This window comes from Neoarius graeffei, chromosome 12 (genome assembly GCF_027579695.1).
Source record: "Neoarius graeffei isolate fNeoGra1 chromosome 12, fNeoGra1.pri, whole genome shotgun sequence".
Lineage (NCBI taxonomy): Eukaryota > Metazoa > Chordata > Actinopteri > Siluriformes > Ariidae > Neoarius > Neoarius graeffei.
The window spans coordinates 71,302,345-71,317,684 of record NC_083580.1 but is presented as its reverse complement, the minus strand read 5'-3'; the positions used below and the strand labels follow the sequence as shown (position 1 = coordinate 71,317,684).

The 15,340-nt window shown below is 39.9% G+C and overlaps 1 protein-coding gene across 2 annotated transcripts in view; it reads right to left on the bottom strand.

Moving 5' to 3' along the window:
- gria1b (glutamate receptor, ionotropic, AMPA 1b) overlaps window positions 1–15,340 on the bottom strand; it is a 190,440-nt gene that overhangs the window by 153,334 nt on the left and 21,766 nt on the right. For both annotated transcript variants that reach the window (XM_060936357.1, XM_060936358.1), the window contains one exon: window positions 1,227–1,466. In XM_060936357.1, the coding sequence (XP_060792340.1) occupies window positions 1,227–1,466 (240 nt within the window). The remainder of the gene's footprint in view (window positions 1–1,226; window positions 1,467–15,340) is intronic.

Sequence of the window (15,340 nt, the reverse complement as noted above, 5' to 3'; positions counted from 1 at the left end):
TGGTTTAAATGAGAAGTGTTATCACAAGTCACATACAGTGCAGTCCTTGGTACACTTACCAGAAAACTGAATACACATCCACACCAAGACTCAGCTGACTTTAATGACTCACATGATGGCAGAGAGCTCCAACAACCCACAGATCACCCTAACGACCCTCTAGGCTGCTAACACTATTCACACCTGGCCTCCAGTGACCCTAATAACCTACAGGATGACTGAGAGGGTCAACGACCCATGTGACCTCAACGACTCTCCTTAGGGTTGTTTTTGGTCCACTAGAGGATAAATACCTGGAACCCCCCACTAGTCAGACAGAACTGAAGAAGCCTTTTGGATGAGAGGTGAAACATCTTCAAGGATTTTAAGCACGCTCAGCTGCCTTCTTTAGCACCTACGGTTTTTCTGCCATGTTCAATTCCAGGCTCCGTAGCATCGAAAAAACAAGTCAACTTCTCTAAGCTGGCATTCACTACTGATTCAACTATCAACTATCTGAATGCGGTTGGACATTGATGTGTAACCCGCAGCTCTGGAAACACTCTGTACTGCAGTCTTGCACAGATGGCTATAGAATTGGCTTCATCTAATCTTATATATTTTCAGACTAACAAAGTCTGCTTTATTTATATGTTTTCACCTTCTTACCATCTACCTCACTGCTTTTTCAAGCAATACAGTTCTGACTGATTGGCGAAATTGGATGAATTTACGGACAACAAAACTGTGTCAAGATTATACAGCTTAAATCCAATTGTAGCAGTTTGCATGTATTTATTACAGATCAAGAATGGTTTATTCGCTGAGCATTTTGGTTATGTATATTGAAGATGGGTCATAGTAATAGCGTAAATCCATAAACCCTGCTTGGAAGATATAAATTAGGACTTTTAAGGCTTACTTTATTATTTTGGCCATTCATGGATCTCAGAAAGATTGTATCTCAGTACGTAGTAATATCAGCACAATTTTGGACTGTGCCATCTGCTTTTGGCTGTCACATGCCCTGATGTGCTGCTCCACCAATATCAGTATCAATGGATTCATACCTAGCTATGAGCACAGCAACTTGGCAAGAACAAGAAAAAATTCCATACATCCAACTAAACTAACAATACACTAGTGTTATAGCACAAAGCTATAGTTGTGCCTGCACAATAACAGAGTCCAAAGCCATACTACTACTCACTTGATTAGCTTTTGTCTTCTTGGAGAATATCACCTACCTGAATCTGAGCTATACATGTAGACAAATTTGGTCCACTTGTAGTGTTCCACAAGGCCGATCAGAGCATCCTGGAGCTGGGGCCTGAGCTGGATGACAAACTGATTATTGGTGTCGATTGGGAAGCTGGGCGTGACGAAGCAGACATGCAGAGCTCCACAGAATGACATCAACATGTTCATGGTCTTCTTGTCATACAGACCGATGATGGCGTAGACTCCTTTAGAGAACTGGGAACAAACTGTGGAAAAAAAGAAGGTTAGGATGGGCACAGATATACGTCATGGTTCTGTGAGTGCTCTGGCGCTCAAGCATTTCACATTTTAAACAATCTTATATATATATATATGAGTGATTCCACGCTTATGGGTACTGAAATGGGGACATGAACTTATTTTTAAAAATTCACCTAAAACCATTTCTTTTTTTACCATCAGGTCACAAAACATGTAATCTTTAATGAATGATATGTTAAAAGATAACTTTAATTTTCTGAGATGTAATAAAAACATATTTATATGCCAAAGTCAAGCCTATGAGTTCCAAAATGATGTCTGTTACATTACTTCTGTTACGATTGTCCATCTCGCGTCTGTTACAAATTAATTACAATCTAGCTATATACCATGTTAATCTTATTGAAAGAATGTGTATGTTTATTCTACTACACATGTTTATTAATTATATTTGCTAAAACATCACCTTCCTATGTTTCAAAAAGTAATTCTACATTGTTAAAATTGAGAATATATATGTCCACAACACTTCTGTTATGTTCTGACTTTGGCATATAAATATGTTTTTATTACATCTCAGAAAATTAAAGTTATCTTTTAACATATCATTCATTAAAGATTACATGTTTTGTGACCTGATGGTAAAAAAAAGAAATGGTTTTAGGTGAATTTTTAAAAATAAGTTCATGTCCCCATTTCAGTACCCATAAGCGTGGAATCACTCATATATATATATATATATATATATATATATATATATATATATATATATATATATAGGTTCATTATATATCATCTCTCTCTCATATATATATATATATATATATATATATATATATATATATATATATATATATATGTTCATTCAAACATATTGTACATGCCAGTGGCAAGGCTGCCAGGTCACTCCCTTATGTGTAGATGTTGAGTTTATAAATAACTAAGTAAATTACAGAGGGAAATGAATACTTGAGTCTGAGTGAAAAATACTGTAGCAAGCATGCAGCGTGGAAGAAGAGTCTGGAGACAGAAATCTTAGTTTCTCGGTCGTTAGCCTGTGCTACTTGCTCTCGATAGATAGCACTGGCTTGACCACTTTATTAGCATTTGCTAACACTACTGATGAACGCTACACCGGCTGGAAGGTGACTTCACTGCTGCGCTGCCGTTGCCGACTCACAGTTAAGCTCGCGTTGGCCTTCGAGAGGGCCAAGGGCGATAAAAATTTGGTCCCTCCCACTTGATTAATTAATCTGTCACTTCCTACATAAACATACACTGCCATGGCCTTCTGTCCTGGCAATGAAGTCAGAACCAATGAGTGAGCAGCTCTAAACTCTTCTCAGCCTAGAGACAACAAACAAAAATATCTCATTGGATAATTTGATTTTAATGTTTTCAGGACAGTAACCCTTTCATTTCTGAAGCAAATTTGATAGAAAATGAGGCCAAATTAGAAGAGAATAATTATAATTAAATTATGAAAGAAATTAAATATAACATTTGAAATGCTGATATGTTTGGGACTTCTCTGAAGGCCTTGAAGGCCCTGACAGTTCCCCTCTGGTACATGCTAAGCACTATGCTTTGGTAAAGAGCACTGGTATTACCCATTGTAGTGTCCATTTTCAGTTCCAGGTGACATGAATAAATAAATAAATAACAATGATGATCAAAATTGTCCAATCACTGACACCTGCCAATACTCACAACATCAAAAAAAAAAATTATCGTGGTGATTTATACATCGATTTTACATCCTCATGCTGTCTAAGTCCATCTTGGTGTTTATATATTGATACAGCATTATATCAGCATGCTGTCTAACCCTAATGAATATGCACAGTCTCAAATAGTGATGGGATCTAACATGAGATAGCAGGTCTTCATTTCATCCATTTCTGGGAAAAGTAAGATTCAATTAATTTGGTTTAATTAAGCGCAAGTCCCAAAAATCCAAAATATTTCATAGAGAACCCAGCCAGTCCCAGTCCCAGTGCTCTAATGAACCATAATGGCTCCTGAAACAGTTTCACACAAAGATTCAGAACAAATGCACTGACGCACAAAAAGGCAGAGCCTGCTAACCCTTCACAGCAATTAAAATATAATTATATGTAATAATTGCAATATTGTTAATTATATTATAATCTTGAATCAGGAGGTGTAGATTAATTCTCAATAGCATAGCAGTTCTGGCAGTAGTTCAGCTTGTAAGGTTATTGTTTTTATAGTAACAGGTCATACACTGAGGGAGTTGAAAAATATATAATCACCAATGTGGTGATTTTTGATTTTTTTGTGAAGAGACATTTCTGGAACATTTATGAAAGATGTCATCGCTTAGCGCACGAGCACAGACTCACCGAAACTGGACAGCTGAAGACTGAAGAAAGACCAGGTGATATTTTTTTCTAATCTTCAACCGTCCAGTTTTGGTGAGTTATTCCCAGAGTAGCTTCAGATTCCAGTTCTTAGCTGACAGGAGTGGAACCTGATGTGGTCTTCTGCTGTTGTAGCTCATCCACCTCAAGGTGTGATGTATTGTGTGTGCTGAGATGCTTTTCTGCTCACCACAGTTGTAAAGAGTGATTATATGAGTTACTATATCCTTCCTGGCAGCTCGAACCAATCTGGCCATTTTCCTCTGACCTCTCTTATCAACAAGGCATTTGTTTCCACCCACAGAACTGTCACTCACTTGATGTTTTTTGTTTTTTTGCACCATTCGGTATAAACTGTTGGAAACAGGAGATCTATAGTGTCTGAAATACTCAAACCAGCCCATCTGGTACCAATATGCATGTCACAAATCACACAAAGTCACAGAGATCACACCTTTTCTTTCATTATGAAGGTTGATGTGGACGCTAAGGCTTTTTGACCTGTATTTGCATGTTTGTTTGTTTTTTGCATTGTCCTGTTGCTACATGATTGGCTGATTAGATAACCACATGAATGTGCAAGTACAGTACATGTGTTTCTAATAAAGTGGACAGTTGTGTTGTTGTACTCAAGACTGGTCTTTTTCAAGATCACTTTTTGAAGGTCTCAGTCTCGTCTCAGAATCGACTGCATTTTTACTCGAACTTATCTCGGTCTCAGACATAGAGGACTCCAGATTTTATTTCAAGACAGGTCAAGACCACAGCTGTGGGGATTTCACTAAATTGCCTTTGTAACGTCTGATTTATTTGTTAACATCGTTACTCTGATTGGATGTAAAAGCTCCTGCTTCAAATGCATCCAATAACGTGACTCATTGCTAATTTAAAATTGTATTTCCTGTTAACGGCTCTCCCTCCACTCCCTTCACACACACTGGAGAACAGAAGATCGAAAATAGATAGAAAATGAGGCCAACTGGTATTGTCAATGGACATTAATCTGCATGATTAATAATCATATTGGTACCAGATGGGCTGGTTTGAGTATTTCAGACACTATAGATCTCCTGTTTATGGTCCTGGTCTTGACTCGGTCTCGCCCTGCCTTGGTATTGGTCTTGACTTGATCTCAACCCATCAAAGTCTTGGTCTTGTCTCGGTCTCAATGCACTCTGGTCTTGGTCATGACTTGGTCTCGGTTTAGGTGGTCTTGACTAGAACACAAGTGGACAGTGAGTGTATGTAACTATAATCTATTAAAATGTGTGTTCTGTCATTCATTAATAAATTAAACCTTGTAATCATTGGCAAATCTCTGTGGTATAAGTGAAATGACACACTCCAGACTGTACTGTTATAAAAATAATCCACTTCAGGCTCCATAAGCTGCATGATTAATAATCATTGTTGGTAAATTGGTAATAGCACCGCATAACGCTGTTATATGCCATTTAAAGAAAGTAAAATACTGGAAGCAAAAAATGAAGTTATGTATTTTGTTCTCACAAGCTGATGCTTTACTTTTGAACATAGAAAGCCCAGTGATGAACGTGATGTGCAAGAAAGCTTTGTTGAAGAGTGTAGACCATATTTCAGTCCTTCGAGACTCCAAACTCACCAAACATACAATCCATCATATCCTTGATCATATTGTATCAGCTTTGTTAGAACCAAGATAAGGGCTGCATTCCAATAGTCCATCCTATATCATTTCCGATGTCCTTTCCTCATGAGCTCAAGGAACGATGTGAAGAAAAATCCATAAGGACATAGGAAAAGACAATTGCGGTGCTAAAAGAATCTGACTGCACTTACAATTGGCTATGTAATTATATGATGGCACATGTTATTGCCATGGGTCTGCTGAAGCGCATCTTCGCCCCATGTGTTCTTACCCTATAGGCTCCCAGTCACAAAAATGAAATGAAATGATCGTCACATTGAGAATGGTTGCTCACGCTCACCTTCCTGTCCATTCATATACTAATGGAATCCCAATTATTGTATGATTAATTATCCATCCATCCATGCATTATCCATAACCACTTATCCTGTGCAGGGATGCGGGCAGGCTGGAGCCTATCCCAGCTGACTATGGGCGAGAGGTGGGGTACACCCTAGACAAGTTGCCAGATCCTCACAGGGCTGACACATGGAGACAAACAACCATTCACACTCACGGTCAATTTAGAGCCACCAATTAGCCTAACCTGCATGTTTTTGGACTGTGGGGGAAACCAGAGCACCCAGAATAAACCCACGCAGACACGGGGAGAACATGCAAACTCCACAAAGAAAGGCCCTCGTTGGCCACTGGGCTCGAACCCAGAACCTTGTTGCTGTGAGGCAACAGTGATAACCACTACACCACCGTGCCACCATTAATTACTTAATATTTAATTATCTCATCTCATCTCATTATCTCTAGCCGCTTTATCCTGTTCTACAGGGTCGCAGGCAAGCTGGAGCCTATCCCAGCTGACTACGGGCGAAAGGCGGGGTACACCCTGGACAAGTCGCCAGGTCATCACAGGGCTGACACATAGACACAGACAACCATTCACACTCACTTTCACACCTACGGTCAATTTAGAGTCACCAGTTAACCTAACCTGCATGTCTTTGGACTGTGGGGGAAACCGGAGCACCCAGAGGAAACCCACGCGGACACGGGGAGAACATGCAAACTCCACACAGAAAGGCCCTCGCCGGCCACGGGGCTCGAACCTGGACCTTCTTGCTGTGAGGCGACAGCGCTAACCACTACACCACCATGCCGCCCTATATTTAATTATTTATCTAATTATTTGTTTGCGTGAATGGCGCACTGATGGTGTGTCACTTTAAATGTTGCTACCGCAAGGAATTGTGCTACAACATTATCTCCTTTCCTTTCATAAAGAATGGTCCAGTGTACCCTATGCCAAAGAAGATAGGAAAGGAAACATTGAAGCACCTTTCCTTAGTGTTTACAGAATTCAAACAGCTCTTAACATCATTGCCACTTATATACTTCTGGGTCATTTCACTCGGTTAGGAATCTTCAGAAGCAAAAAATACTATTGGAACGCAGCCAAGGACTCAGAACGAAAACTGACCTTGTCTTCTTGTAGTCAAGTTTATTCGTATAGTGCTTTTAACAATAGACTTTGTCGCAAAGCAGCTTGACAGAAAAATAAAGATTTTAAACATATGTATTTATAAATTTATCCCGAATGAGTAAATCTGAGGTGATGGTGGCAAAGAAAAATGTCCTGATTAGGATATTTTACCCTCTACAGTGCATAATATTATTACACAATTCAAGAAATCTGGAGGAATTTTGGTGAGCAAAGGGCAAGGGCACAAGCCTAATCTGAACACCCGTGATCTTTGATCCTTCAGACGGCACTGCATCAAGAACCGTCGTACATCTATACCGTAGCTGATATAACCACATAGACTCAGGATTACTTTGACAAACCTTTGTCAAGGACTACAATATGGAGTTACGTCAACAAATACCAGTTAAAACTATGCCAGTTAAAATGGCATTGTTTGTCATATTTGTTTTAATTTCTCAAGTAGGTAGGCATTGCCATGTCCATCATTCTTGCCTTCACTACCTTCACACTTACAAAGTCTGAATTCTCACCTCCAGGCAAGCAAACTTTCAACCACCACCAGTACAGCACAACCTCCTCTGGGATTGGTCCTGAAAGCAGCAAACCTCTACTTTTTCACTCTCTTCGTACATCATCCTCCATACAAATCAGCAACATTTTCCTTAACTGATTGCACGGATTAACAAATGTCCTATCATTACTTTGAGATTGAGATTTCTTTGCAAGAGATAAAACACTACTGCATGGCTGCGTAAAGCTATTACTTCTATCATTTGAGGAGATAACAGTACATTTCCAAGTGCGTGTACTGTAGATGGGGCTTCTATTTTTTTTTTTTTGCTTCCCACTTCAGATAAACGTAAAAAAAAAAAAAAAGGGCTGGAAACTCTAAGGTAGTGGTGCTTGGAAAGGTTTACAAGGTGTGCTTTTGGCAGGGTTGTGCACACATGGAGTCCAGACAGCAGTGGAGTGAGAGAGGAGAGAAACAGCTTGCCATTCAGCCTCAGGCATTCTCACCAATGCTGAGATGTTTGCGACAGACTGCTCCAGAGGCAAGCTAGCCTTTCTGATCTCCAGGCTCCCTTGTGGAGATTTTAGGACAGGAATACATAGGTTAGCTCTGGCAACCTCTGCTCTGTATCTGCTTTTTCTTCTTTTTTATGCTTTTTTTTTTTACCAATAGTCATAGCTAATTCCCACCTGCTAAATCTCACTACTGCATGACAACTACAAACTTTGAGAAACCTGTTTCCTGAGAGACACATCAAGTCAGCCAGAGTATCTTTTCATACCACTGCTCATCACCTTACAACACCAACTCTACTATTGTGTACAGGATTTTGCCCAAGTCTTATGCTTTCTTCAGTAGATAACATGGTCTGCATACTTTAGGTTTCTGCATAAGAAAGAACTGCTGGGTGGAATGGGTGTCCATGGATTAATTTCCTATATATGTTTCCTCTGTCAACTTTGTTGGTGGAGGTTTTATTAGTTTGTTCACCTGTTCTCAACATATATCAAAAAGCAGTGAACGGGTTTGGATAAAATTTGGAGGAAAGGTGAGCCATGGACCAAGGAACAATTGATTAGATGTTGATGCAAATCCAGATATGTATGTAGATCCAGGATCCAGATACGGGTATGTATGTGAATCTAGGATTTTTTTTTTCTTTTCCCAATGTAACTCAAAAAGTAGTGAACAGATTTTGATGAAATTTTGGGGAAAGGTGGGCCATGGGTTAAGGAACAATTGATTAGATTTCAATGCAAATCTGGATAGGTATGTGGATCCAGATGTGTATGGGGAGCCAGGATTTTTTTTTTCTTTTCCCAACGTAACTCAAAAAGTCATGAACGGATTTTGATGAAATTTGGGGAAAAGGTGAGCCATGGGCTAAGGAACAATAGATTAGATGTTGATGCAAATCCGGATATGTTTGTAAACATAGTAAACATCTGGATATTCTAATATGTGGCTGGGCAGAGGTATACCCTCTACCGAGTGCCCGTCTAGTTCCTTATATAACATTTAAGTTATGTGTTCGACCAATGAAGATGCAAACATTTTCAATTACAGACCCGGAGATCATTTGTGCCACCAGTAATGAAAAGAGAAAGATGGCTGTCTGCATAGTATCTGATAAAAATGATGAGAAAGATTCATATCTTCTTAATATCATCTACAGTAGCATTTAATGAGGATGGTACAAGGTTACCTCCACTGAGTTAACTTAGATGGCGGATTTACTCGTCGCCTTGAAATGAACTTGAATTCTATGAAATCTTTCATACTTTTATACAAAATAAAGCAAAAAAATAAATGTGTGTAACCTGTCCCATAACCCGTTACTCGGTTAAAGCTTGTGTGTCTGCATAAAAAAAAAATTTAATGAAATAGCAGCATTAGCCTACTGACTTTCAACGTTTTTAAAAAGTGAAGAACTGTTAGATCCTGTTTGGTAGTGCTCATGCAAAATGTGCTTATTAACCTAAAAAGTCTCTCTCTCACTCTCTCTGTCCTATATATATATATATATATATATATATATATATATATATATATATATATATATATATATATAGGCTTTTTTAGTAAAATGATAGCCTGCCCCTACAGTTATTAATATTTATCATGTAGAAAAGCATGTGTAAGATTTTAAAAAATAAGCATGCGAAAGTTTCGCTTTTTAAATTTTAATGTTTAAAAGCTAATCATTAGTGTTTAAGCAATGTTTATGCATCTATCTATCTGGCATATCACTGCAGTGACATGGCTGCTCTGACAGCTTCAGCCATCAAAGTCTTTGGGGAAGAATTACAGTAGTGGTTTCCCATTGCCTTCTACTGGATTATTATAGAGGTTTTCTCCTCTCAATCATTCACACACATACACCTATGGACAATTTAGAGTAGACAGTTAACCTAACTGTATGTCTTTAGACTGTGGGAAAAACCAGAGCACCCGGCAGAAACCCATGCAGACACAGGGAGATACAAACTCCACACAGAAAGGCCCCTGTCAGCCAATGGGCTTGAACCCAGAACCTTCTTGCTGTGAAGTAACAGTGCTAACCAACTGCACCACCATGCCACCCAATATTTATGCATCCATCCATCCATTATCTGTAGTCACTTATCCTTTTCTACAGGGTCACAGGAGCCTATCCCAGCTGACTATGGGCAAGAGGCAGGGTACACCCTGGATAAGTCACCGCAGGGCTGACACAGAGACAAATAACTATTCAAACCTACAGTCAATTTAGAGCCACCAATTAGCCTACATACAAACATACAACCTCCACACAGAAAGGCCCTCATCAGCCACTGGGCTTGAAACCAGAACCTTCTTGCTGTGAGGTAACAGTGCTAATCAACTGCACCACCAAATGTTTAAGCATAATAAATTTAAATAACAGTGATCTCACAGGTATTTATTTCCAATTTGGTGTCTGCATTTTACTTACCATCAGCTTCACTGAATAGCAGCCCTTGGAAAACATATCAGTTGACCAACACCCTGGCTTTCAACCAGAGATCCATTCTTTTGCCTGTGCAGTCAGATTTTGTATCCGAGTTGCCACCGAAATGTTACAGGAGTGACATGAAATCACTGATCAGGATTAGATGGTCTGTCCAATCACTGGTCTGAGACCAAATACAACACTTTGGCAATAAACCATTCAGGACAGTTCACATACACTCATCATGGACATAAATATTATGGCAATATTGGGCTTTCGATGATTTCTTTGAACAAGAATTTGGTGCACAAGTTTTAATTTATTTTGAGTTTTCTGAAATGAACACAGGGTTAAAAGTATACATGCATGTCAAAAATATACATAAAGCACACCTAATATTTGGTCAAACATCCCTTAGGAACTTTCACCTTGACTGAACATTTTTGGAAGCCATTGATAAGCTTCTGATACAACTGTCGTTGGATATTTCTCCAACCTTCTTGGTAGAATTGCTAGAGTTCAATTAAATTAGTGCGTTTTCTGGCACGGACCTGACTTTTAATCCCAGTCCACATATTTTCAATAGGGTTGAGATTAGGACTTTGGGAAGGCCATTCCAAAAGCTTAAAGTTAGCCTGCTTTTCCATTCCACAACCAGTTTTAATGTGTTTGTGGTCACTGGCCTGTTGGAACAGCCAACTGTGTCCAAATTTCAAATGTCTAGCTGATGGGTTGAGGTTAGCCATGACTTAGAGGTTAGAGAAGCAGCTTTATGACTAAAAGGTCACTGGTTGGATTCCCTGAACTAGCAGGAATGGCTGAAGTGCCCTTGAGCAAGGCACCTAACCCTCAACTGCTCCGCAGGCTGCTCTAGATATGTTGCACGTCACTCTGGATAAGAGCGTCTGCTAAATGCATGTAATGTAATGTTATGCTGAAGAATTCTATGGTAGTCCTCATTCTTCATTATTCCATCCACTTTGTTGCACCAAACATTCAGGTTGAATGCCTCACATTTACTCCTCCAAACATACCTCTGGCCGTTGTGGCCAAACAACTCAATATTTGTCTTATCTGACCATTCTTTGTTCATGTGATCAGCTGCAGTTTTTAGTCAAGCTTGAAGATGTTGACCTCGGATAGGAGCCTCTCAGTCCATGGAGATGTAACATAGACAGTTACACTGGTGTTCCAGCAGCTTCTAGTTCATGGCAGGCCTGTGCCTTGGTGATTCCTGGGTTGTTCCTGGACATCCGAATCAATTTCCTCTCAGCTGAGGGGGACAGTTTGGGTCTTCTAACAGACCTTGGCAAAGTGGTTACAGGTTCCAATAACTTGGACTTGTCAAACAAACCCTTTTTATGTTGGTGCAGAGAAGCTACCAGCTGTCATCAATCATGATCATTAACGGGAAGTTAAGAGGCCTTGGCCTTGCAAGTTAAAAGATATTTTGGAACTTTCAGCACAAGAGAATTAATAATTATATATTTTTGACCCTGTATGAATAATTTTGACCTTGTGTTGGTTCAAGAAAACCCAAAAATGAATTACAACATGCACCAAATTCTTGTTTGTTTGATTCAAGATGCATGTTGGACAATCATTTAATCACAGAAAAAGTTCACAGAAATCATGAAGCCATGGCCTAATGGATAGAGAAGCAACTGTAGGACCAAAAGGTCATCGGTCCGATTCCCTGGACTAGTAGGAATGGCTAAAGTGCCCTTGAGCAAGGCACCTAACCCCCAACTGCTCCCCAGGCTGCTCTGGGTATGTTGTACTGTATGTCGCTCTGGATAAGAGCATCTGCTAAATGCCATAATCAATCATCACTGCTATGACATTCATGTCCATGATGAGTGTAGGTAAACTTCTGATCACAACTGGATGTCTATCTATTAAAACACCATGAATAGTTTAGGTATAAATTAGAGATTGCGTGCCCCAAGCAAGGATTAAAATTAACTTTATTCTGATAGAGCATACAGAGTCTTCTGGTTTTGCTGATACGGACTGCACTTTGACACATTCTTAAGAGCAGAATGAAAACTGGTAAAATACTGATAAACTATATCAATAAAGGTGCAGTGTGTGACTAATGGAGCCCCTCTGCTGCCTGCCAGGTGAAGTACAATCTCACTGAAAACGCTGGCACGTCTTCCTTCTTGCTTTGTATGCTTGTTGTTGAAATGACCGATGCCTTATGAATTGCCTCTCAATGAAAAGAGATTAGAACTGAGTACATCTGTTATATAGTTAAAGCTAAATAGTTGAGCATATGAAATAGTTTACTAAACAGTGTTAAAACTGTTTGTTTGATTTGCATGCTTGGCTTCATACTAGTGTCCTTGGCAGATTAACAAAGCAAACTATCACACGCCATGCTTTTTTTTTCTTTTTCTGTTTCCGGTTGAGAGTATGCTGTGCGCATTTTGGCTGTCGCTTCTCACTGGAGCTTTTTATTTATTTTCCCCCTTTGTTTTTCTTTTTGTGTTTGTATTGTTTGATGTTTGTTCTTTGTCTGAATGTTTTGTCCGCCAGTTGTGGTGTAGAACCGGACCCAGTTTTGGGCATCGGTTCCCTTCAGGCCATGGTCCAGCATGGGTGAATGAATATATTTGCCTGTGCTCCTTGCTATGGACTGCAGTGAGCTTGTTCCTCTTTTAACAGCGGGGTTGTCCAGCGCTCTGTGTGGCGGTGCTTCTGTGCTTGCTTTGTGGATCCATGAAGCGGTGTTCCAAGTGATGTTGCCTGGTGGCATCGCGGCAGCTGTGCAGGCGGTATGGGACATGCCTTCATGCGTCTTTTGGTGGGATTGTGGGCAGCTACGCCACTGGAATTACATCCTGACCCTCTTTGGGTGAACTTTTTTTTTGTAACTGTAAAGCGACCTTGGGTGTGAGAAAGGCACTATATAAGTTGAACTTATTATTATTATTATTATTATTATTCCCCTGCTCTGAAGGAGGGGGGTATACTGTTGTTTTACCTCTGTCCGTCCGTCTGTCCGTATCTCCATCCATCTGAAACACCCTTTTTCTCAGCAACCACAAACCATAGCCACTTGGTACTTGGTACCAAACTTCAGCTTGGGGTTCTATACTGTGTACACTGTTTTCAGGTCTGTCCCACATCAACTTTTTGTTTACCGACTGAACGTATAGGATGGATTTACAAAAATTTTGTAACACTTTTCTCAGCAACTACAAATCACAACTGCTTGACGTTTGGTACCGAGCTTCAGCTTGGGGTTCTATACCGTGTATACCATCTTCAGGTCTGTCGCATATCGACTTCCTGTTTACCAACTGAATGTATTTATGAAACATATAGCGTGGATTTACAAATTTTTTGTAACACTTTTCTCAGCAGGCAGCACGGTGGTGTAGTGGTTAGCGCTGTCGCCTCACAGCAAGAAGGTCCGGGTTTGAGCCCCGTGGCTGGCGAGGGCCTTTCTGTGCAGAGTTTGCATGTTGTCCGCGTGGGTTTCCTCTGGGTGCTCCGGTTTCCCCCACAGTCCAAAGACATGCAGGTTAGGTTAACTGGTGACTCTAAATTGACCATAGGTGTGAATGTGAGTGTGAATGGTTGTCTGTGTCTATGTGTCAGCCCTGTGATGACCTGGCGACTTGTCCAGGGTGTACCCCGCCTTTCGCCCGTAGTCAGCTGGGATAGGCTCCAGCTTGCCTGCGACCCTGTAGAACAGGATAAAGCGGCTAGAGATAATGAGATGAGATGAGACTTTTCTCAGCAGCTACAAATCATAACTGCTTGATATTTACTGAGCTTGGGGTTCTATACCATGTATACCGTTTTCAGGTCTATCGCACATCGACTTCCTGTTTACTGACTGAATGTATTTGCGAAACATATAGTGTGGATTTACAAATATTTGTAACACTTTTCTCAGTAACTACAAATCACAGCTGCTTGATATTTAGTACTGAGCTCAGCTTGGGGTTCTATACAGTGTACACTGTTTTCAGGTCTGTCCCACATTGACTTCCTGTTTACCGACTGAATGTATTTGCGAAACATATAGCGTGGATTTACAAATATTTGTAACACTTTTCTCAGCAACTACAAATCACAGCTGCTTGATATTTAGTACCGAGCTTTCTGCTTGGGGTTCTATACAGTGCACACTGTTTTCAGGTCTGTCCCACATTGACGTCCTGTTTACCGACTGAATGTATTTATGAAACATATAGCGTGGATTTTGATGCTATTTCAAAAAGCAAAATGCTATTTCAAAATGACCGTTTACCAGGATGCTGTTTGAAATCCCTGGGGAGAACACTGCTCTTTACTTACTTGTTTCAGGGTTAATTATTTGTTGAAGTCAACATTCAAAATAAGTGTTCTGTTCCTTCGTTCGCTTGCATTCTGATATAAGCGAGAGCGGGGGAATACGTAAGTAAGCAGTAGCTCACAGTTGATCTTGTTATTATTATTAAACTGTACTACAGTATCTACATACTCACCAACGATCTCTGCTACTTCTTCCAAATGTTATTTTTCTCCAGGATGTCTCTATGCACAGTTAATGAGACGCCATATACTATGACAGGATACGATTTTCTTCTATTTTTGTGAGTCAAACTGTAAATGGGAACTGACTGCACATAGGAACTAAAGTTGTGAGTGGGGAGCTGAAGAAATGTAGGAAGATACACACCACAGAATTGGTGTGAAGAATCACTTTTGGGGTTTTTTGGACATTCGCATTTACGATGTCATACATAATTTGCATCGAACTGAGAAAATCTCAGTTAAATTTTTGCTTGTCATGCTGTCACTTGATTGCTTATTACATGCTACTGTGAACAGAGAGCAAGACTGCCTGGGACTGTGCTCCTCCTTGGATACAAAATTTATCACAGCTAAGTAACTCGAACATTTATACAATTCATTTATAATAAATCCC